The sequence below is a fragment of the Corapipo altera genome, unplaced genomic scaffold, assembly GCF_003945725.1.
Source record: "Corapipo altera isolate COAL_440 unplaced genomic scaffold, ASM394572v1 45, whole genome shotgun sequence".
NCBI classification, from domain to species: domain Eukaryota; kingdom Metazoa; phylum Chordata; class Aves; order Passeriformes; family Pipridae; genus Corapipo; species Corapipo altera.
The window spans coordinates 22688681-22710912 of NW_020884877.1; the positions used below are offsets into that span (position 1 = coordinate 22688681).

At 42.6% G+C, this 22232-nt stretch overlaps 1 protein-coding gene across 1 annotated transcript in view; it reads left to right on the forward strand.

Moving 5' to 3' along the window:
- GLI2 (GLI family zinc finger 2) overlaps window positions 1-22232 on the forward strand; it is a 190880-nt gene that overhangs the window by 37933 nt on the left and 130715 nt on the right. Inside the window, exon 2 of the mRNA XM_027637474.1 lies at window positions 11748-11910. Within this exon, the coding sequence (XP_027493275.1) occupies window positions 11778-11910 (133 nt within the window). The 5' untranslated portion in view covers window positions 11748-11777. The remainder of the gene's footprint in view (window positions 1-11747; window positions 11911-22232) is intronic.

Below are 22232 nucleotides of genomic sequence, written 5' to 3' on the forward strand. Positions count from 1 at the left end.
TGGAGAGAAGTCCCAGAGGCATCTGAGTACAGAAGACTGGATACAACTTAGCTGTGAATGAGGAGGAAGATGGAATGAGAGTTATAGACACAAGTGCGATTTTGTTTTTAGAGAGAGGCAGACCAAGGCAGACCAGAAAAAAGAGAGAAGGGACAAGGAGAGTAAGAAAAGTGGCTGTGACGTGGTTTAAAAGATGGTTGTGGAGGAGTGAGGTGATTAGAGGGAAAGAGGAGATTAAACTTTAGGATCAGAGAGGGAGTTGATAGGCGGTAAAAGACTTATGTTGTTCTGACTGTTTTCTCTAGGAAGAACTCAACAAGCTTGCATGCAGAAAAAAAGATACAGGGATAGAATATAATTATATGCATTAATAGGCAACAGAAATAATGTACAGTAACTGCAAGGTAAATAATAACTGTAATTAGCAGTACTAAAATATATATATGTGTATGTGTGTATACACACATACTCCTATAAAAGAGTTCTGTCCTAAAGAATTTATATTAATACTTTGTGTTTTGTCTTAAATTAGATAGTATCAGGGAACAAAAGCAAATAAGAAGTATTTACAGGGTCTTCTCAGGCTAGCCTTAATGATTTGAATCTTATGTAATGAAATAGTAAAAAGAATCTTTTTTGGGTGTATTGTCTCGTGGCCACATCAGTCACTGCCCCAAAGTCTGGTATAGCCCCTGGAAAGCTATGGGGACCTAACGGGAGCACATGCAGTTTCCAGTGCTCAGCCCCTGGCCTGGTTACCACCAAACATGGTTCTTCTGCTTCACTTGTTTCAACTGTGCAGCCGCATACGCACAGCGTGGTTCCTGAACTTTTCCTCTGAGCCATAGCAACCTGCCGACATTTGCTAAAGGTTCACTGCTGCCTTGTGTTTTGGTCCAGTAAGTTTTGTGGACTTGAGATGTCCTGGTATGTAAACCCAACTTGTTTCGTATGTGAAGCAGACACTGCAGGGCAGCAGAGGACCAGACCTCCTCGTCTTTCCAGTCTCCTGTAGGCTGTGGAGACACCAATGCTGGGGTTGAGAAGGGAGGTTTTCCCCTTAGCTTTTATAACAAGAGAATGAAATAGATTACCACGTTATTTCTTTCCTTTTTTGGTGATGGCAGCTTCTTGCCAGACCAAGAAACCAAGTTAATTCTTTTAGGCTACAGAGTGAAAATTGCATGATATTCTGTTGGTGAATGGTTTTATAATCTCTCAATCATCAAAATACTTGTAGCAGAGTAGACATAATTGCATAGTGAAGGAATGTATACTCCGCATCATTGGCAGGACATAAACACCTGAGAGTTTATCAGTGTTCTTGGAGATGTTTATTACTTGAGTCTGACTAAGTCCTTATCAGAAAAGAAAAAAATAGGGAAGTTGGAAGGTAGAAGTTAGTTTGCTTGTCAGTAGAGGCAGGCATGGTAAAATTTAATCTTTATAAATGCAACTGTTTCGATCTGTGAAGATATGGCAGATCAACCATTAATAACATACCAATTCATAGGTGCACAGAGGATCAAGGTGCTGATCTAGACACCACCAGAGGTGTTTCTCTGTAACACCGTCAAGTACTTTCCTGTACTGAAACCCATCCACACCCCATGACGAGTCTTAGACTATAACAAATCTTCTGGAAAAATATCCGAACAAAACGTTAACTCTGCCATGCTAGACAGGCTGGCACCAGCGTGAGACTAGTGCTCTTTTCTGTTGAAACTTGGAACCTTGTTTCTAATCTGAATTTCTCTAGTTTAACTTCTAGCTCTTAGTCTTTGCAGTTGTTACTAGGTAACTGTAATTGGTTTAGCCATAGATTCTTTTCATGTCCCTTACCTCTGTCAAAAGGCATGTGTTATCAAATTTTTGCAGTTTGTATGTGTATTAATATTACTGATCGAGTCATCCTGCAAGTGCCTCTCTTTCATTTTTTGAACTCTCTTTCGTTTTTCTCATGTATGGCACTGGAGCCTTTACAATTTTCATCTCTCTGCTTGGACTATTCCATTAAGTCAATTCAGGGTTAGGCAGAGAGGCCTTATAACCTCCCAAATTCTGTGTAGACAAATACACATTGCTTTAATTGTTTTAATACTGACAACTTTCTTAGAGCTTGTCAGCCACTGTTTACCCACCATAAAACTTCAAGTTGTCTCCAGTCAGTGTTTCTCAAAACACAGTCTTCATTTTAATCAGTTATTTTCCAGATGTGTGGCCTTGTATGTGGTTGCTGTAAAACCTATAATCTTTGTATAAAAGCCCATCTAAGGATGGAGAGCATGTCACTGGTACAAAGCAATCATCTTTATTTACCATGTCAACAGTCATTTGTCACTGACAGACTTCATGACTCTGTATTTGTTTCCAGTCACTGATACACAAAATGATTGTAGCTCTCCAGCCATATGAATGTTTCCACCAGATTCAGTAATACTGGTCAGGATTAATTTGTGTATTAAATGAGCTATTCCACTTCTTGTTTATTACTCGTGTTCGTAGCATTAGAGTCTACACAATTAAGGAATCTCTTCTCTTTGAGTCCCTTGGTACCTTGATTAATTTTAGTCTTGACATCTTGATTTCTGGCTAAATGAGTGCTCATTTTCACCCTTGTCTTTTGTCATTAGCTTAATACCCTCCTGAATACTTTAGCCTGTCTCCTGAAAGACTTATTCCCTTCTACTGAAATGACAGTCAGCCACATCATACAGTCTCTTTTCTCTGTAGAAGATGGACTTGCACTGCTGAAAACTTCGGGGCTCTGCCATTTGCCACTTACTTGTTAAATTTTGGAAAAATATATAGCCTTGTAACTTGAGTCGCAGATCACAGAAATGAGTACTGTTCAAAGCATTGATTTCATTCTCCCGCATGTAAAATTCCTTGCAAGGATTCTTGGTCTTGAATTTTTCTTCACAAGCTTGGTTGTGTCCTTGCAGACTAGGTTGTGTTGTGGTTCATGAGTTCTAACTTCATATCGTTCTCACCCCTCCTATTACAGCAACTGTCAGATATTTCAGCAGTTTTGGGGTTTTTAGATGCTCTGTTAGTTGTGAGCATAAAGGCTGAACTTGATGACCTCCATAGGTCCCTTCCAACCCTAAATACTCTTATGTTCCTCTCAGAAACTCTTCTCCCATTCTCATCTGGATGAATTTTTCTCCATTCTCTTGTTTATGAACTGCCAACCATTTTATGTGGTCTGCATCCTGCCTTCAGCTGGCAACTGTAGTCTTATAAAGACAATATGTGGAGTGGAATAAAGTGTGGAATAGCAGTTTGTGTGGTGTATGTGTTCTGCAGAGGAAAACGAGCCAACTGAAGTGTTGCTTTTTTGTTTTTAATTACATTCTTGTTTCCTTCCCAGGCTTCTTTCTTCTGCATACTTACACGTGTGCCTCTGGAGGGAGGATTCAATAGGTTGATGAACAGAACTGGAATGTTTAAAAATAAACCAAAATTTTGTAATGAAACATGTTCTGAAAGAACCTAGTTGCCATAGGGATTTTTGCAAGGATGCAGTCCTTCATCTTTCAATGGTCAAAATAAAGGTTTTTATTTCTTGAGCCAAATGAGAGGTTTCTTATCCAACCTTTGGAGCCTGTTCAACGTCATCTGGATAGACTAGTCACTACAAAACAATATTACTCATCCCATCCCTACATAAAGCAAACCCCTTAAACTTCAGTGCATGTGGTTTGTATTTGGGGTTTCATTCATGAGAGTTGAAAGTGCCCAAACTACTGCAGCACGGAACTGAAACCCTGAGAGGATTCTCCTTCAGTCACCACCAGCCAACAACACATTCCCTTCTGAAAACCTCCCTTGAATCTGATTTCAAGGCAACTCTTTTCCTACTAGCCAAATCTCACACATTAACCCTTATCTGTTCTGTGGAATCTGCATGAACATCTCTCTTCAGAATCAGAGTTTCTGCCCCTCTCATAGTATGTGCAATTTATTTACTTAGAAGGTTTTACTCATAAACCTGATGAAAAGTCAATAGATTATTACTGATTTGCAATTAGAGTCTAATTTTGTTGTAAACAGTTTAATGGTCCTCCACCCTGGTCTTAATACAGTCTTTCACCCACCCTGTTTAGCTGTAACCCACCCCGGTATAGCTGCCAAGCGCCACAGATATTTTATCTGACATGTTAGTTATTAGCAGTTTCTGCTCTTGTTGGAGCATGAAGACTTGATGAAGGGGGTTTTTTTTGTTTCTTCAATTTCTTTTTTTTTTTCTTTTCCTATTCTGTTGGGCAAAGGTTTCCTAAAATGAACACAATACTTCTTCATTAGATACATGTGTGCACACATAGGTAACATTTGTCTTTTTTGTTTTGTTTTTGGAAAAACCCAGAAAATTCCATACAGGAAATTGAAAACTTCTTTGGACTTATATCAAAAAACCAAACTTAGACAACACTTTGCCACAATTCTCTCACTTGCAACAAAACCAAACAAATAAACAAAACCCAGGTGAAGATTCAGGGACCAGTTACAATGGTGACGCATCACTTTTGAGCAATTTTTGTTTACCTGGTGGCATCCTCTCGTATTTTTGCAGCATGTTAATGCAGACTCTGAATGTAGGAGTGTCTTGATTATCTTCTTTGACGTTTTTTCGCGTGTTGGAATTCGCTTAGTAGAAATTTTCTCATGATAAGACACGTAGGATTGGCTTTGTAAAAGTACAAGCATGACTGTTTTCCTGTTCTACCACAAAAAGCTTTCCCTCCAGCCCCCGCTCCTCCATCTTCTCAGTTCTTCCAAAGTAAGAAACAAAGATAACTTCTGAGGGAAAGGAGGGAAAGTCAGGTACCCCAGCCTGCATGTCTCGGCATGGACCAATGCCGATTGTGTGTCTGGCTTTGAGCTTTTATGTCTGTTTGTATGTTTTGATGATGTATTGTAATTGTTTATAATCCAGCACCTGAAAGATAATTTCTGTTCAACGCTTTAAGGTTGGCAACTTGAAAATATACTCCGAGTGGGGAAACTATTCAAATTTATCTGGTATTTTATAAATTGGTCTCATTTGTAATGAAGCAGCAATATTAAAGTGACATTAGTGTTTGTGCAAAATAAGAAGAGCAGGCTAAACCTGAAGAATGGGTGAAATCTGAGTTTCTTTATTCAATGCTTTTTCCTTTCCAATAAATGCAGCCCAGAAAGGAAATGGCTTTAGAAAGGGAAAACCCGTGTATGTTACAATAGACTGACCTCAGTGTTGTCATCTGGTGCCACAGAATGTCCTGGGATAGCCTGACCTGTGGTTGACATTTCTGAAGGACGCATGTCTCCCACAAGTCCTTTGCCACATCTGTCAGCCCTGCCCAGGACCAGGGGTCCCAGAGGGCTGGGTGCCCCAGTGCAGACACCAGCATTACTGCCTTGCTGTCCAGGACACATCAGTGACTGGCCCCTGCTGGAAGGTCTCCAAGGAACATCCAGCTGCTGAATTCTAGTTGAGAAGCAAGTAGCTGAATACTTTAAGACCTTCCACATGGTGATAATTTCTGATTGCCACCACTAACACTGCTGTCCTTGTTTGAAGGAAGGCTGAAGGAAGTGAAAGGCTGCTGTGGTCAGTGTCAGTGTAAGGGGGCACAGCACTTGTGACTCTAAGGTATATCTGGCATTGTTTCCTTGCACATATTTCCTTTTGCCTGGCACCATGTGAAGCAGTAGATTCTTTGTGTGCCTGACCACAAAGTCTAGGTACTCCATCTACAAAGAGTGATAGACCATGCTGCAGGGCTGCATTCTTTGAAGCTGTTTTCAGGGCATATTTCTTCCACCAGAGACCCTTACATCTCAGGTTTCTTTTTCCCCTGTGAGTTCCCTTAATGTTTTTTGTCTCTCTTCCCTCTATGCCGTGTCCTGTCCCTGCCATGTTAGATGTCATGTTGCACCTTCCCCTGCACCAGTAGAGCATGGATCTCCATCTCCCATGGTACCAGCTCTGTCTACAGTCTGTTTCTTCCTCTTTCCCATGCTTCTCTTCTCTCTTTCCACATGATTTACCATTGCCTGCCTTGTGCCTGTACTTCCATTCACTCATACTCTTCAGTAAGTTTGTAAGGTTATCCCTCTATCCCCTTATTTCTTGTGTTCCAGGCTCTTCTCCATCTTGAGGGATGTCCTACTCTTTCCACATCCACCCAGTCATCCTTGCAAACATTCCTCCTTCCCACCCTGCATTTTTCCTTTCTTTACCTCCCTAGACAGAGTTATGCCTGGAATATCCCTGGAACCTCTGGAGCTGGTTGGAGGTGATGTTATTACAGAACAGAGAAACACTGCCAAGTACCAGGCAGTCCTGGGTGCCCTTTGACCCCTCACAGTAACACAGAGTGGCTTCTTCCTTATGCTTTTGGTTTGCTGTTGACATATGGAAATGGCAGATGGTGTTGATCAGGAAGTTAATCTAGAAGCGTATCCGTTTCATGCCGTACGCAAAAGATTTGTTCATTAAACTTAGAAGTCTAATTTAAAGCCAATTAACAGAGTGATTTGAAGAGACTTGTTGTTTTTGAAGTTCAAAAGAGATTGTAAGTCTCTGATTTCAGCCTTTGTACATTCCAGAACCTGTATAACTATTGCAGTGTTGCCAACTCTACTGGGGTTTTTTGTCTCTCTCTCTCTCTTTTTTTTCTTTTCTTTTTTTCTTTTCATTTTTTTAAGTGATGGAACTTTTGCCATGAGCTGGAACTGTTTGGTGAAACCTTGTTAACACCCAGCTTTCTTAGCAATTTTATCCTTACATTTGGGGTTGGGTGGGCAGAACTTGTGTGTGTTTCTATCCTCTTTGCTGAAAGTCAGCACAGCTCCCTCCTCCCTCCCTTTGGCAACCTGGTATCACTCTTCTCTAAGCAGGAGTTGGGGAAGGAGGTATAAAAGCAGAATAAGCCCTGAGCAGCTCTGTGCCCTGCTAACACTGCTCCTGTCAGCAGAGGTTTGTCTCTGCTTCCTTTCCTCCCTCCTCATGATGTCTCCCAGAAGCTGGTAGGGACCCACCACAGAAAGTTTCTCAAAGGGAAGGGGCAGGAGGGGCCCTGAGACAGACAGTGACTGCTCTATTCATGCATGCCCCAGCATACAGCTCTAATTTCCATGTGTAATCAACCCTGTAGGATTGGCCCAAGCAGACCATTCCTAAGAGCTGTCAAGATGGGAAACCTTGTGTCAAGAGGACCCTGAAAGTGATTAGTTCTGAATTAGTATTTATACTGCTTTTACCTGTTTTTATTCTGTAAACACTTGTAGGTCCTTCAGCAACAGACAGCATGTTTGGATAGTCCTAACATTTAGTAGTGGCATGTGGACAGAGAAAACTTTCTTTAGTAATTTGAAGCTGTTACTGATATAAAAGAAAATAGAGGGGTCAAGTTTTGCTGTGGTATAGAGCCTATGACTTCACCGGGTTAACTGCTGCTACTTCCCTGTAATTGAGAACATAATTTGGCTCAAACCCTGGGAGACTGAAAAGGATCACAGCAGCCACTGTATTAAGCCAATGTTCAGAACAGTTGGCTTACACTGAATTTCATAAGTAGATCATGTATTCAGAAGGCTTTAAATGTATGACACAGTCCACTGCTGAAGAAGAGATGGTGGGAGTATCTCTTTGTTTATCTTAACTAGAGCAGCATGCCAGATATAGATATCAAGCCTGGGATTGTACCTACATAGGGGGGTGATGTGGCAGAACTGATCAACTATCTCCCTGTGGTTGTGTGAGAACAAACCTGGTGAGAGCTGTGCAAAGGCTGCCCTTGGTTATCCCAGCTCCCACTGGTCTTGCCAGGAGCCAGCAACATTGAAGCTGTATCCTGTCAAGATGGCTTCTGGAAGCATACTTTGGAAACCCCTTTCTGCTCCTTCCATGGGGCTGCCAAGCTTGAAGGTGGCATTCAGGATTTGACCTGTGTCACAATGCTACTGGCAGTACCTGCCCTCTGCCAGAGAGGCTCACTCCCATGGTGCTTACTTAGCTGGAGCAGAGATGGACAAAATTGGTCATTCATTTTTCACAGGGGAAAAAAAAATGTTTCCTACCCTGTCTAGGGGAAGAGAAGGAGGTTTCCTGATGAAAGAACAATCCTGAAGAAGGAAATAATGCCTTTTCAAAAAAAGGGTGTGTAGGGGCTATGGCTGATGAGTGTCTGTTTATTCCTATGTTTGCTAGCAGTCCTGCTCAGGCTGAAGCCCTCCAAAAGAGACAAACATTTTGGGACAGCACTTTCGACCATTCCTCAAGCGCTTAGTGGGAGGGATTGTTTTATTAGGAAAGTTTACAGCTTCTTGTTTTCCCTCAAAGGCAAATGTGACTTTGTTGTTTTTAATTCTGTTGGGATTTCTCCCTTTTAATATACAACACAGCTGTTAAAATAGCTGGGGTTGTCTAGGGCAAATCATATAGCACTTTCCTTGTTCAGATCTCAGATGGCTGCCTTTTTAGTGTCGCTGCAGAATTATATTACAGGGCATATGAATAGAGCTGGTATTAGTGTCAAAATCAATTACCTAACCCTCCTCCTGCAGAGAAAGCTACAAACCTTAGGAACAATCTGAGTAATCCATTCTGGTTTCTAATTTTGAGTAATGACGGAGGGCAGAGAGTTGTGCTTGAATAAGTGCATAGGGTCTTTCTCCGTATAGTCACTCCTAAATGCATGCTCTTTACAGGAAAAAGCAGGCTCCCTGTGAAACCCTTTTTCATGCCAAATGGCTCGCTGCTGAGATTAATCTGTCATTGAATTTATAAATTCTGTGTGGCACAGAGCAGCAGAAAAAGTTTAGCATCGAACAGAAAGCAAAGTATGTATTGCTTAAAAAATGGATGTTGTGCTCTTGGATAGTGTGGATTGACTGCCTCCACCAATATATCTTCTTATACTGGTAATAAAAACACTTCCATAGCCTTGTGCCTCCAAGGATCTCAAAGCACTTTGCAAATAGGGCAAAGTACTATTTCCTATTTTATGGCTGTGGAAAGTAGCTGCAAGAGAGGAGTTAAGCTTTTTACCCAGGGACACAGAGAAGACTGTAGCAGATCCATGATGGGAACCTAAATCTCCAGAGTTCCAGCGCTGTGTCCTGATCACACATTACACCAAAGCGCTGCTGGGAAGTCTGCTGGTCACCAGCTCTCAGCCATTGTCTGTGAAATTGCAGAAGGTGGGATATGAAATCAGTGTTGGTGCTCCTTTGCTCGCTCATCTCTGTCCCAGTCTGTGGGTGAAGGTGCTGAGCAGAGCAGGATGTGGTGGGAAGGATGCTCGTGTCCTCCTAGGCTGGGATGATCAGCTCTGGTTGTGGCACACTGTGGAAGGAGAATGAATTTTGTCTACTGCTGACTCGGGGAAAAGTTTGGAACCTCATCGTCAGCCTGATCTGCCCCAGGCACCTTTACGAAGCAAAAATAATTATAGACTTATTACCGTAAATCCTGTGAGATTAGAGAAGTTGCATTATTTATTTTTTTTCTAATCCAGTATTTGAGGATTTACCTGTTTAATACAACCACTTATTACAAACACTTGAATTTTTTTTTTAATTCATAATTAATACACCTGTAAAGACCAGATTTTCAAATATGGGCCTGATCTCCTGTCACATTCCAGTTGGATAAATGACATATCTAAAAAACTGGGTCCCTACTGAGGTTTCTGTGGCAGGGATGTAGAGATTTTGCTTCAGGCACCTCTCTGGAAGAAAGCGTGGCTCTAACCTGCATGTTTCACAGAACAATTTCTGTTACTAGTTCCTTCCTTCCCCTCGCTGGCTGCTGAGCTCTGCAGTGCCCCGAGCAAGATCCCTCACCCCTGGGGCTGCCCCCAGGGTCAGCGTAACCAGGGAAGGGGGATGGGGGTGTGAGGGACAGCGTCTGGTTTCAAACAAAAGTGCAAAGCCTTGAAAGGAGGGACTAAGAAGAAACAGGTGGGGGGCTAGTAATAGAACCTCTGAAGTTTATTTGCTTAACGAACAGAAGCCCAGGCTGTCAGACCTAGGTCAAATACTCCTCCAGTTCGAGTGTATTTATTTCATACGTGGTCTGTAACCCAACCTGATTCCTGGATTAAACCACTGAAAAGTCCTGGCCCCCAGGAGCCCATCCCGTGTTTGCCATCAAGCCCAGCACATGCCGGGGCAGGACCTTGAGGGGCCACCTTGGTATTCACTGGAGCCTGGTGTCATCAGTAAAGCCTGTAATTGTGGGTCCTGTCATTTCCAATGGAAGCTTCACAGTTTACAACTGCAAACTGTGACCGCAGATCCATCACTTAGTTGTCCCATTAATGCGAACCATGCCTGGGGGCTCCTAGGATGAGCTGCTCCGGGTCACAGCACACAGCCTTGGTGGGACACCATTCTGCCAGAGCTGCCACATCCACCACTCACCAGGTCCCTCTAGGGTGCCAGCAAGGGTGGGAGTTCCTGAAATCTTTGTGCTTTAAAGTTTTTAGGAGAGTTAACGTTTTAATCCAAGATGTTCAGGAGTCAGTCCTCTAGAGCGAAGGGAGAGAAGTTTGAGCTGGCACAGTGCAATAAAACTACCTGCACACACAAAGAAATTTTCTAGTTTCCCAGACATTTTTTGCCTGATCCCATTAATTCTGGTGAGGTAAACAACCAGTGTGCTCCAGAGTATCTCAGGAGCTGAAAAATTTGCATTTGAAAATTTGCATGTGAAAAATTGCAGATCTGCATTAAAATTAGAAAGGAAAGGAGGAATTAGCAGTGGGTTTTCCCAAGACTAGCCTGAGGCCAGTGCCAGGTAACTGTGCGGGTTCTGTGAAAGCAGGAGTCAGGTGGAGACATGTGAAACAAAACTAGTTAAAACGGGGTGAACAAAAGTATTTGCATTCAGAAACAAAGTATACCTCTTGGGATACTCATATGTTTGCTTTTGGGAGACCAGCTAAGTCTGAATCATGCAGAACAAATGGTCAAGCTAACAAACTTCAGGAGCTGCTGTGTTTCATCGACCTAAGTTTAGAAAACCAAGTTATTTGTGCTTTGGTATCTTGTTTTGTATATCTTTCACAGAACTTATTTCACCATTTCTAATGGAGGTAAAGCTGTAGCTGATTTTCAGATGCAACTGGTCAGAATAGAAGAACTTTTTTGGGAGAGAGAGGAATCATGGCTGTTACCCTTCACCAGTGATAACTGGATGGACTCTGACAGACCTGCTGTGGCTTATCTGTAACCATTGTGGAAAAGTTCTGGTCAGGACACTGGTTCCAAACCAGGACAGAGTGTAAGGGCCAGCTGTGGGAAAGTAAAAAACCACCTTAAATGTATGTTTATCTGTATTATATTGGAAATTTTTAGCTGACTGAGTTTTTTGTTATGGTGGGCTAGGTCATGTATAGGATGGACAAATGGGATTTATACCTGGTTAATTTTTGCATCTGATCTATCCTGTCATCCTGGAAAGCGCTTTGGACTCATAAGCTTTATTGTGCAGCCCAAGTTTGTGTGGGGAAAATTGCTTTTTGATCCTGATCCTTTTAGGTCTGTGAGAACACCCATCCCTTCACATGGTTGTGCCCTTTGTGCCTGTGACTGTTGTAGTGGCTGTGCCGCTGGAGTTAGAAACCCGGGAATTCTTTGTTGCTCACCATTTACTTTTCAGCTCTGCCGAACCCTCTACTGCTTCCTCGCGGAGCTGATTTTGCCTGTTTGTGAATGGTGACCAGAATCTGGTTTTGTTTTATATCCTCTAGGGTTTCTGAGCTGGAAGATGCCCGTCTAAGATGGAAACCTCTGCTTCAACGGCTGCTGGGAAAAAAGAAGGAAAAGGTGCCGTTCTGGAGGGGAATGGCTTTACAGAGACGGGGAAGAAACCTACTCCTTTAGCAGCTGCAGGAGCGGCAGTGGCACAAGGAGGTACTTTATGTTTTCCACAATTTGAAAGCAGCAGGGGTGTTTTTCATTAGACTGTAAGAATTTAATAAGTATAGAGGCATCTGTCTTCCTGTGAACACACTGAGTTTATTGGCGTTCTTGGCCGTCAGGGGTCAGAGGAACGGGAAGCTGTGTCACCATGCGGCATCCAAACGTCACTGCACCGAGACCGGTCACCGCCAGTCCCAGAGACCTGGGCCAGGGTGAGGCACAGGAGGGTGGTGAGAGGTGGCTGTCAGGGAGTTGGGGCATCCCATCAATGCTTGCCACCATCTGACTGGTGCTGTGTGATGGTGGCAGCACAGTGCCCTCCACCTCTCCACCGGCGGAGGCAAAGAATGACTGGTGAGGCTGGCTGGTGATGGAGAGCACCCTGTTACCGTGGTCAGGAAGGAGTGTCGTGTGCCAACTATGATCCTGCTAATGAGCTAAACAGACTGCACAGTCTTAGTAATTGCTGTGGGGATTTCGTGGTTAGGGAGGAATTTGGGAATGTCCAGACCTAATGCAAGAATGTTCACAAAGAAAAGCCCCCACTTGTGCCATTCCTATTAATGTCAGAAACCGCTCAGGTCCTGATTTCTTTTTTCATCCATGTTTTAAGCAAGATTTTGGTCTTGCTGCTGTTGGAGTCAACTGGGAAGCTCTTGTGGACACCTATAGGCATGGAGCCATTATTGGTGGGTGTGCAGGGGGACATGTAGGGGTGTTGCTCCTGCCTCCTCTTGCTCACTGTGGCAGGCAAAACACACATCCCTCTTTGGCCCATGTATGCTGGTGGATCTCCAAATTGGTGCCAGGGCCCATCATGGTGGCACAGCTGTGGGCAAGGCTGTGCCTGCTGGCAAGGCACTGCAACTGCTCTTGCTGAGGACTGGGTGTCCTCTATGGACAGAGTATAAAGAGACAAACTTAGAAGGGGCTGCACCAGTTTGGATGTGAGAAGAGACATCTCAGCTGTGTAAACTTTGCAGGCAGCTTTTTTTTTAACTCTTTAAAATATACATTATTGCTAACCCAATATTGCTACCTCAAAATGAACCTTTTCTCTCCCCTTCCCTCACTGCAGGGTGGTTTTTCATCACCCCAGGAGAACAGAATGACTCTTCTGAGAGCTCTTCTGTTTCTTACCCAGCTCAGCTGGAGAGTCTGAGTTTTCTGTTGGCCGAGTTTTGAAGATACTTTCCAACCCAAATTGCTTAAATCTGCTTTATCTCTCCTCCTTTTTCATAATCTTTGTGACTCAGTTTTCATTTCCCCATTGACCTGTGAAGATTCAGATGCACAGAATAAGGTAGTAGTGGCTAGATTATAATCTATCAGATTAGTTCCTGTGTTAGATGAACTTTGTTAGGTTTTGTTAGCAAAAAGAAAGTTTTTCTTAAAAAGAACCAGAAAATATTTTACAGAGTTGTTTGAAGGGAAAGACAGTTTCATGTCGCTGGATGGCTCTGAGGCACCTTCATCACAAGCACTGCACAAAGTGGCAGAAAGGAAAGCTTACTAGGAAGCAGAAATAGGGAAAAGGCAGAGACAGCAGCCTGCAGAAGTGTGCCGTCCCCCAGCAGATCCCTGTTGAAGAAGCACAGGCTGTAGGAACTGTTGATGCAGCACACTTGAGGTATCATCTCAGTGGCTGGCAGACCTGAAGGGTTGATTGGCACCAACACAGTCTAAGCATGTGCTCAAACTCACAACCCATAGATGTGCTGTTTATTCATAAATGCCTTTTCCCCATTTACCACTTGCCTTGGGAGTGCCTCCACTGAGGAAGCAGTCACCACATTTCCAGAGATCCAGTGGAAATGAGAATGCCCCGAGGTGGTGTCCCCATCAGCTCATGTGGCATCCCTGGAGACCTAATTGGTTTTTAAACGTCCAGTATAGCATGTCCTGTTGGCAGTGTCCTCTCACCTTTGGAAAAAAAATTATTTAGGGGCTCAGTATTTCTACTTTTATTATAAGGAAGTGGAGAAGTAAGTTCAGGATTGTTTGAAGATGTCAGGAGAATTATGATGAAAGCATTGTGTAATGAGATGTAAAGAGTGAAATCTGTCATGCTGTGAAAAGAAGTGCTCATAAATGACCCAAAATGGCCAGCAGCGAAGCAGTGTGTGATTGGACACTGGCCCCAGGACTCTGCAGGTAAAGCACATGCTTTTGTGGTTTGGCAGGCTTTCCTTTGAACTCTGATTTGAGACATAATACAGGCTCCTGAAAGGGGGCAGCATGCTTGTGCATGTGCTTGTAAGTAGAAAAAAATAATACAAAGTTTTCTTCTAACATGAGTTAACTGCAAGGTATGATTTAGCAGGTGATAACAAAAAGTCTGGGTAGAGATGAGACTGTACTTACGTCGTATTCATGCTAATGTAACGTTTGATTCCCTGAACTAGAGCAATTACTCATAACAGGCCAGAAATACACATATTTATGCTCTTATTTTTACAGAAGAAAGCAAAGGAGGCTTGGAGATTAATTAGGAAGTTCAGCTTAAGGAGGGGATCAGTTTTAAAGGGTGGGCCTCTGAGCTCCCCACCCTGCTTTGGGGCCATACAAACAAGTGTTCATTCTCATCCAAGACAAACTCTTGATTTCATTTATTGCAGAAGTTTTACCCTTTGTACTAGCATATGAGAAAGTGGCAGTGAGGCTCAGCTAGCGCTGCAGATCGCCAAGCTGCTCTCAAGAGCCAAACAAATGTAATTCACAACACATTTCTTCTCCTTTATTCTACTGAGTCACACAGATGGAGTGCCAACACAGCATGTTTTGCATGTTTCTCAGATCGTAAGGCTTTTTTTTTCACTTGTAGAAATGATTAGATTCATAAGGTTTTATTTATAATTAAAGTAATTGAAGCAACAAACTGAATATTAGCTAAATAACTGAAGAATACTATTTAGTTATATTATTATTTAGACTACATTATCACAAGGTAATATGTTCCGTCTCCACTTCTAGTTCCCCTGCTTTGGATATTTGTCCCAAATGTTTCCAGCCTCTGACAAATTAAGGTATGGGTGTAGGAAAAGAGATCGATATGGTTGATGCTAGCAGTGGAGAAGAGTCCTTTTGTACAAACAATCTGCATCCCATATTTCTATTCTTCTGAAGCTGCTGTTTTAGAGATCTTCTGTGACAGTTTTTTATAGTAACTCATTGATCAGATGTTCAGAAATTGGCCTCACAGAAATGACATCAGGGAAATGTCTCCTAATTTTCTATTTTTCCATAAATCATGTTGGCCAAGGAATCAAAGCTCCTCTTTTCTGTTTCAGTAGGGGCACATATGTATGTGTGGCTGAGATGGAAACTATTTATAAATGGCAGTATGTAGGAGCTATAGACAAGTCAAATCTGCAGAAGAGGCTCTCAGTTTTGGTGTGTCCACTTCTAGAAGGGCAACTCATAACGCTTCCAGTTTAGAGAACCCTTTTGCTGAATGCAAAAGTGCACATTGCTGCATAGGGGAGGAGGCTTTGGAACAGAGCACCACGTGAGTGAGACTGGGTTGTGTCCTCCAGGCTGGCACTGCAAAATCCTCCATACCTGCATGCACAAGGAAGCCCCAGACACGTGGCTGGAAGGAAAATTTTAATGAGCCACTCTTTCAAAGGCAGAGATATTTAGGAAGATGGGTTTCTCATCTTATAATAAAAATTAAATACAAACTCTCCTAAATGCTAACTGCTTGACTTTAACAAGGCCCAGAATGCACCTTTCCCTCTCCACCCCACCCTCTGTATGACACAAACACCAAGTTCCCAAATTGATGGTGTTTATGTTTGAAACATTTTTCTGATGTCTGGCTCTGTCAAGACTAATTTTAGCATTTCTAAAGCTGGGTAAAAATACAGCCTCATTACTTTGATGTCAGAGCATAGTTTACTATTAGTATATTCTGGGGTTTATCATTTTAGTCATGTTTAACACGGCTACAGCAGGCATGCACTATTAAATCTGGCTTATTTTACATTCCTGTCCGAAATTATTTATTTGGAACAATTTCCTCTCTATCAAAAGACACGGCTAATGCTGAGTTTTAATGTGTTATTTACACACAAAATAACCTATTTACAACTCAGTATCTGCCGCAGGGAGAATGAATGGGGCAGTGCTCCCTTCATCCTGTTGTATCTGAGTTTAACAATCTGGATTGCTAATAGAACCATTTATCACGGGGTGGTAATTTATTTTATGTTAGCTGCACAGGTCTCCCTGCCTCTGATCTATGGAAATACTTTGTATATAATGAAGTTCAACAAGTCATTTGGTGTAAACACGGGGAAGCCAAGCTTCAGAACTAGTAAGGTTGTTGGTGGTTTTTTTTTTTCAGGAGGTAACGACTCTCCTCTTATATTAGGGCTTCAGCTGATGAAATACAGCTCTTTTCCCTGTGTGTGCTGCAAAGGCAGAGTATGGGGCTTTTTTACAGTGGATCAGAGATTGGGATGGAGTTTGGTCACTTGATTTATAGGCTGGCAGGAATGCTCAGTTCTGCAGAAGTAGCGCACTCAGCCCTTTCATAGGCAGAGGAGAAGGGCAGGGAGCACCTCCCATCACTCTCCAGAGGTCTTCTGTAAGCAAGCCCCAAGTGGCATTGGCAGGGAGTCCTTATGCAGTTCAGCTTATCTCAGTGCTAGATTATGGGAAGACCATGTAAATGAGGAGGAGGAAATGCCAGCATCCCAGCAGACCTCAGTGCACTGAAAAAATTTATAGTTTGTGTGGCCTGAGACTCAGACGAATTAGAATGAGAACAGCCCCTATGAAGTCATCTTCTCTGTCCACCCTGGAAGGGCAGGGATCTTCTCCAAGGAATGTTTTTCATTCAGTTCACGTTTTCCAGGAAAAGGAACATAACCAGTACAAACACATTCTTAGCTTCCCTGCCTTGCATTGCTTTGCTGTATACAACTTAAGACGCTGAGAGATGTATTTAACAGAAAAGCTGGGATTGGCTCCAGAAGGGAAGGGGGCAAGTGGTTAAAATTGAATAATGGGAAAATTCTGTAATTTAGACTACAAAATTCTCTTGACAGCCACTGTCTCTTCTTGTGTATCTACTGCATATAGTTCAGTGGCCTGCACCTCGGGTAGGGCTTCAGTGCGACACTGCCACAAGAGCAACAGCAATCAAGAATTGTATTTCTTCTCTGCCTGTTTCTGTCCTGAAACTGATTCTGTTGGGTCTTAAGGTGTATTCTTTGCTACTATAGGCCTTCAGAATGGACAGATTGCCTACAGGTCTCTCTTACATACTCACTCGTGTTCCTTTGGGCAGGTGGAAGTCTCACATGCTTAGACTGGTGCAATGCTGAGGCTGTTCCTCAGTCGCAGGATATCAAGGACTGACTAGTTGCCAGCTTTGAATCATGCTGGTCACCTGACACCTGCACTTTGGGATCATTTAGAAGGATCCATGTAGAGATGGATGAAGTTAAAGTCATGCTACACCAGTTTTATTTTCAATAAGCAGTATTTGGTGTGTGGACATTGCAGAGAGCACTCTGGGAGCAGCAGGTTTATTTCTTCATCTACATGTGGTGGAATTTTGATAATTAAGATTGGCACAAACTGCCACAAAAGCACCTTTTCTTCTGCCTACCCTTTCTCCTCTATCCATGGTTTGCAATGCTAAGTCTCTCTAGTCCCTCCTTTAAAATACTCAGCAATACATCTTTGCAGGTAACCTCTTGCTTTGCTTAAGCAAGTGAAAGTTTGGCTTGGAATCTGATTTCTTGGCCACTTGGGGGTTTCTTTCCTCATGGGGAGACCCCTTTCCTGAGCCTGTATAGTGAGTTTCTCTGTGATAGCCAACCCTGTGGACAAAGGTGCCACTTCAGAGTGGATGACCATTAATGTTTACAGACTTTTTGGATGACATTGTATAGCCCTTACATATGAAGCTAGAGTCCGTATCCCCAAAGGATTCGATACTGTAGCAGCTTTATGGTTGGACTCGATGATAATGGTCTTTTCGAACCTAAATGATTCTATGATTTATAGCATCAGCCAGTATTCCCTGATTGTGTACAACTCCCTCAAACTGTCATACCAAGAGTTCCTATAATTTTAACCCATTACAGATGCAAGGTGCTTTGAAGACAGAGTAGTTTTATCTCATCCCTAACCACACTGCAGGCTTGCATGCCAAGTTGGAAAGCTTTTATGATTTTAAAATAGAAAAAGTTATTCTTTACAGGCTGGTTCTGGCACCGGTGATCCCAAACGTTAAGTACCACAGGAAAGACCTTCGTATTTTGTGAGTGTGTTATTATTACCATTAATAATAGCTGTAGGAATAATGGCTTCCACTTTTCTGTTTTGTAAGCTCCAAAAGTTTATTCTGGCAAGTACTGGTATGTCGTCTTTTCCATGGACCCAGCTTAGACTTCATTAAAGTGCCTCTCTGAGGGTAATTAAATATAACCTTTTTAACTGATGCTAAACTTACATATTGTGGATTGGTCGTTTATAATCAAGTAAGAAAATCCAGTAATGATAATGGATTATCTCCTGGACTCTCTCCTCTGCCAGCATGTCCCCATAGTTTGAATTTTTAGTACCTTTGGCAGTTTTTTGCCTGAACATCTGTGAATTTGCACAGGTTTTGTAAATTAATTCTCCCAACACAATCCATTACCATGGCATTTGAGTCTGTCATATTCATGGAGGACCACGAATGGGACTTGTTTCGTCTGAAGTTGGCTGCCTAAATGTCAGGTGTTGCGTTTGGGATCTATTTGCATTAGGGTGGAGTAAATCACATTGTGGAGATGCCCAATTTATTCCCTTGAGGACTTCATGCCTGATTTAATGTTAGGTGGAAAAATCCCAGCCTTCCTAAACTTGCCAAAAATTGCAGAGTGAGGTTAAAGCAAGGAACCAGGGTGGGACTAGATTAATGCTTTAAAGCCTTTCATTCATGTTCATCAGTCCATAGACTGATGAGCAGTCTGAGAGCCCTGACTATCAGCTCTGAACTTAAATCTCACCCCATGGCTTCTCAGGTCGGAGGCAACCTCAACACCCAAGTGTGAACACAGCCAGGGGAGCTGCTTCCCAGAGCTGCTCCAGGTTTACACCAGCACTGACAAAACTGGTGTTTAACAGCCTGTTCAGAGAGACGAGAAATTTAAAATCCTCACTAAAAAGACAAGGGGAAAAAACCTAGTAAATTCTAAAGGCTACCGAAAGTTCCTAAAAATAACTCAAGTGGAGGAAGGCTATTAATGCAAAAGTAAATAATTGTTTTAAGGGAAGCAACTAGAGAGACCAGTTGTGTAAATCACTTTAAGGGGAACAAACCTTAGATAAAATCCATTCTTTTATCACATAGATTAAGTCTACCTTTTGATGCTAAATAATTGATAGGGTTTGGCAGAGCGTTCCATGGCTGCCTACACAGAGCAGTGGGACTGCTCCCGAGGTCAGACGAGTGGCAGAGAAAAATGTTCCTAGAAATACTGTGCATCCAATACCAGCACCAAGAAACAGGGCATATACTCCCAGCACTACCTAAAGAGCTTCTGCATGGCCTTGAGAAGACATCCATATACCTTGGAGTGAAAGGAGGACTTGGTATTGTTCATCACCTCGTTAAACTGCCCCTTATGAAACCAGGTGGTCTGTTTTCATGGTTTCATGTGGTGCTGAGTGAGGTGCAGAGGCCTGGGAGAACACAGCCTGTTCCACTGCATTTATTGTTTTTTTTTAATTAGAGAAGATGAATTGAGCTGTCTGGTGGCTTCTGGGAGCCTAGGTCCTGTGGGGGGTTCTCTTGCTTTGGTCAGCCTGAACGCTGCTGGAACATTTCAGCCTCTCTCTGCACATGAACCTCCTGACAAGACAGGGAGATGTCATTACCCTCGTTCTGTAGGCAGGGAGCACAGAGGATTTTTTCCAAGGCCAGAGGGGCTTAAATGGGTTGAGCTGTTTTGAGAACTGGTGGTCTCTGCAACTTTGGAAGTTCATGTGTGGTGTACATCGGACATCCGTGGTAGTACAGAGGTCTGAACCCAGGTTCCTTAGTTCACTCTATCCAGTATCAAGTCCTTCCTCTCTCAATGATACGCTATGTAATCATGGTCAAATGACTGAAATTCTCATGCCCATCTGCCAAACGGAGGCGTTGTTTCTTTCCGTAGAGGAGAGCTGAACACAAGTTGTCTATGCATCATACAGAGCTTTTGAGAACATCACGATGCAGCCGTCAGTTTCATTCCTTTTGATTGCATAAGGATATGAAAACCTTCAGTAGCACAAACATGATATTACTGAATTTAAACTAGTGTAGCGGTGCCTTTGTCCAGAACCTAGCACAGTGGGCTCGTAATTAGGGGCTACAATTTTTTCCAGAACCAAGTGGCACAGAAATTGCAGAAACCTTACATTCTGAAATAAATCAATATCCTGTGAATTCTGCGTGGGGGCTGTCTTTGACAGGAACTTAATTGTAAAAACAGAGAATAAAACCTCAGCCAAAACTGTAAGTTTAGCTTTTGAAGAAATGATGGGGATACAGTATTTTCTTGCAAACTTCTTTAGGACTATGGTAAACTTGATTTTACATGTGTTGGAAAATGACCTATACTGGGTATTATACAACTCCCATCATGGTGTTGGGTTGAAATCATGGAAACCTTGCTGGAAAGAACTGAGTGAAACTTTGGTCACATAGGTTGACTGAGTCCAAAATGAAAATAAATAAAAAAACATCAAGTGTGATCCCACACGAACACAAGAAGGGTTCCACACAAACTTGTCTGAAATCAATTCTGCCTTTTCTATAGTTTGTTAGAGAGCTCAGTGGGGTTTTTCTCCTCTTTTTTTCTACACCTCCTTCCTTTTCCTGGAATCCCACATCTTTTTAAGACCATTCCATTGAAAATGCTTCAAACTGTAAGTAAATATTAAATAAGAACGGGATTATTTTAAGCAAAATATTTATATTTACTGCCACCAATATCTGATTTTTAAAATACAGCAACATTTGCAGGGATTGAATGGTGCCATTTTGGCCAGAAAGCTGTTCTTTTCTGTTCTCTTACAGTGATCAGCTCCTGACTCTGACAGATTTTCAAAAAAAATCACAACTTGCAACAGATGCATCCTTAAGTAAACAGTTAAAGTAGATGTTTTGATGACTTCAGTTGTATTGATATAAAAGATCAGTGTCTGACATTCCTGAAAACTATCCAATAGAGAAGGTATCTTCCTGTAAGCCCCTGGCCCTGTGTGTGCTGCTTCAACAATAGTTTAATCATTTAAGGAAGGTGGAGATACTTAATGCACCTAATGAGATGCTCTGAGCCTAGAGAGAGTGGTAAGGGCACAGCACCCTTGACCCTGGAGCCAGAGAGTTGGATAATGTTTAGATTTTTTCCAAGTGAAATTTTTGTTCCATTTGTGAGGTGGAAAAATTATCTTTCTTGCCCAGTTTTTCTGCCTGAGGCTCACCTTGGTTTGTGGCTGCTCTTTGTGATGGGGGAACTAAGCAGCATCCTCTCCTATGTCCTGGCTGGCATGAATATCCATGTCCTGTGTGAATGCGTGCAAAGTGCCTTCTTCGTCAGGCTAGAGGGTAAGCTAAAGCATGTCGTTTTGCAGGTACAGCTGGTGATGTTCTTTCTGAGGCATTTACAGCTACACTATAAAGTAAAAACAGAGAAACACCGAGGTGAGGACTTTAGGCATTGGTTTGCACGTCCCATTTTAATGAGAGGAATTATTATGTGTTGTGGGAAGCTGATCCGACTCCCAGAGGCTGCTTGTGTGAAGATACCCAATTTTTTGGTGGCTCCCTACAGTGAGGGCACAGCACTGAGCCTGGAGAAAATTAGTTTCAGTTCCTGATGAAGTCCCGAACTTCCTTCATGATTTTGGGAAAGCTGTTTGACTTCCCTTCACTCCCTCATTTATATAATGAACCTGGGTTGTTCTTTGGGCCTCCAGGCCCATCCATCAGCATCTGGTTAGCATGTTTATGGCATCAGTCACACTGAAACACTTAAGGGGTCAGACTGTGTGGAGATTGCCATTCCCCGCTCCCCACTGCCTACAAGAGGGTGCTGCTGCCCTGGGCCCTGTCTTGCAAGGGTGACCATGTTCATATGTCTTAGGTGTCAACTTGCTGTTGTCAAGGGTGGGGCAATAAAGCAGATTTGCAGGGTTGGGGAAGATAAGGTTAAGTTCTTATAGTGAAGGTATTTTCAATACCTGTAGTGGAGAGACTGTTTGGGCATAAAGAGATTGACTGTATTCCAAATGACCATGCTGTGCTCTGGAGTAATAAAGTT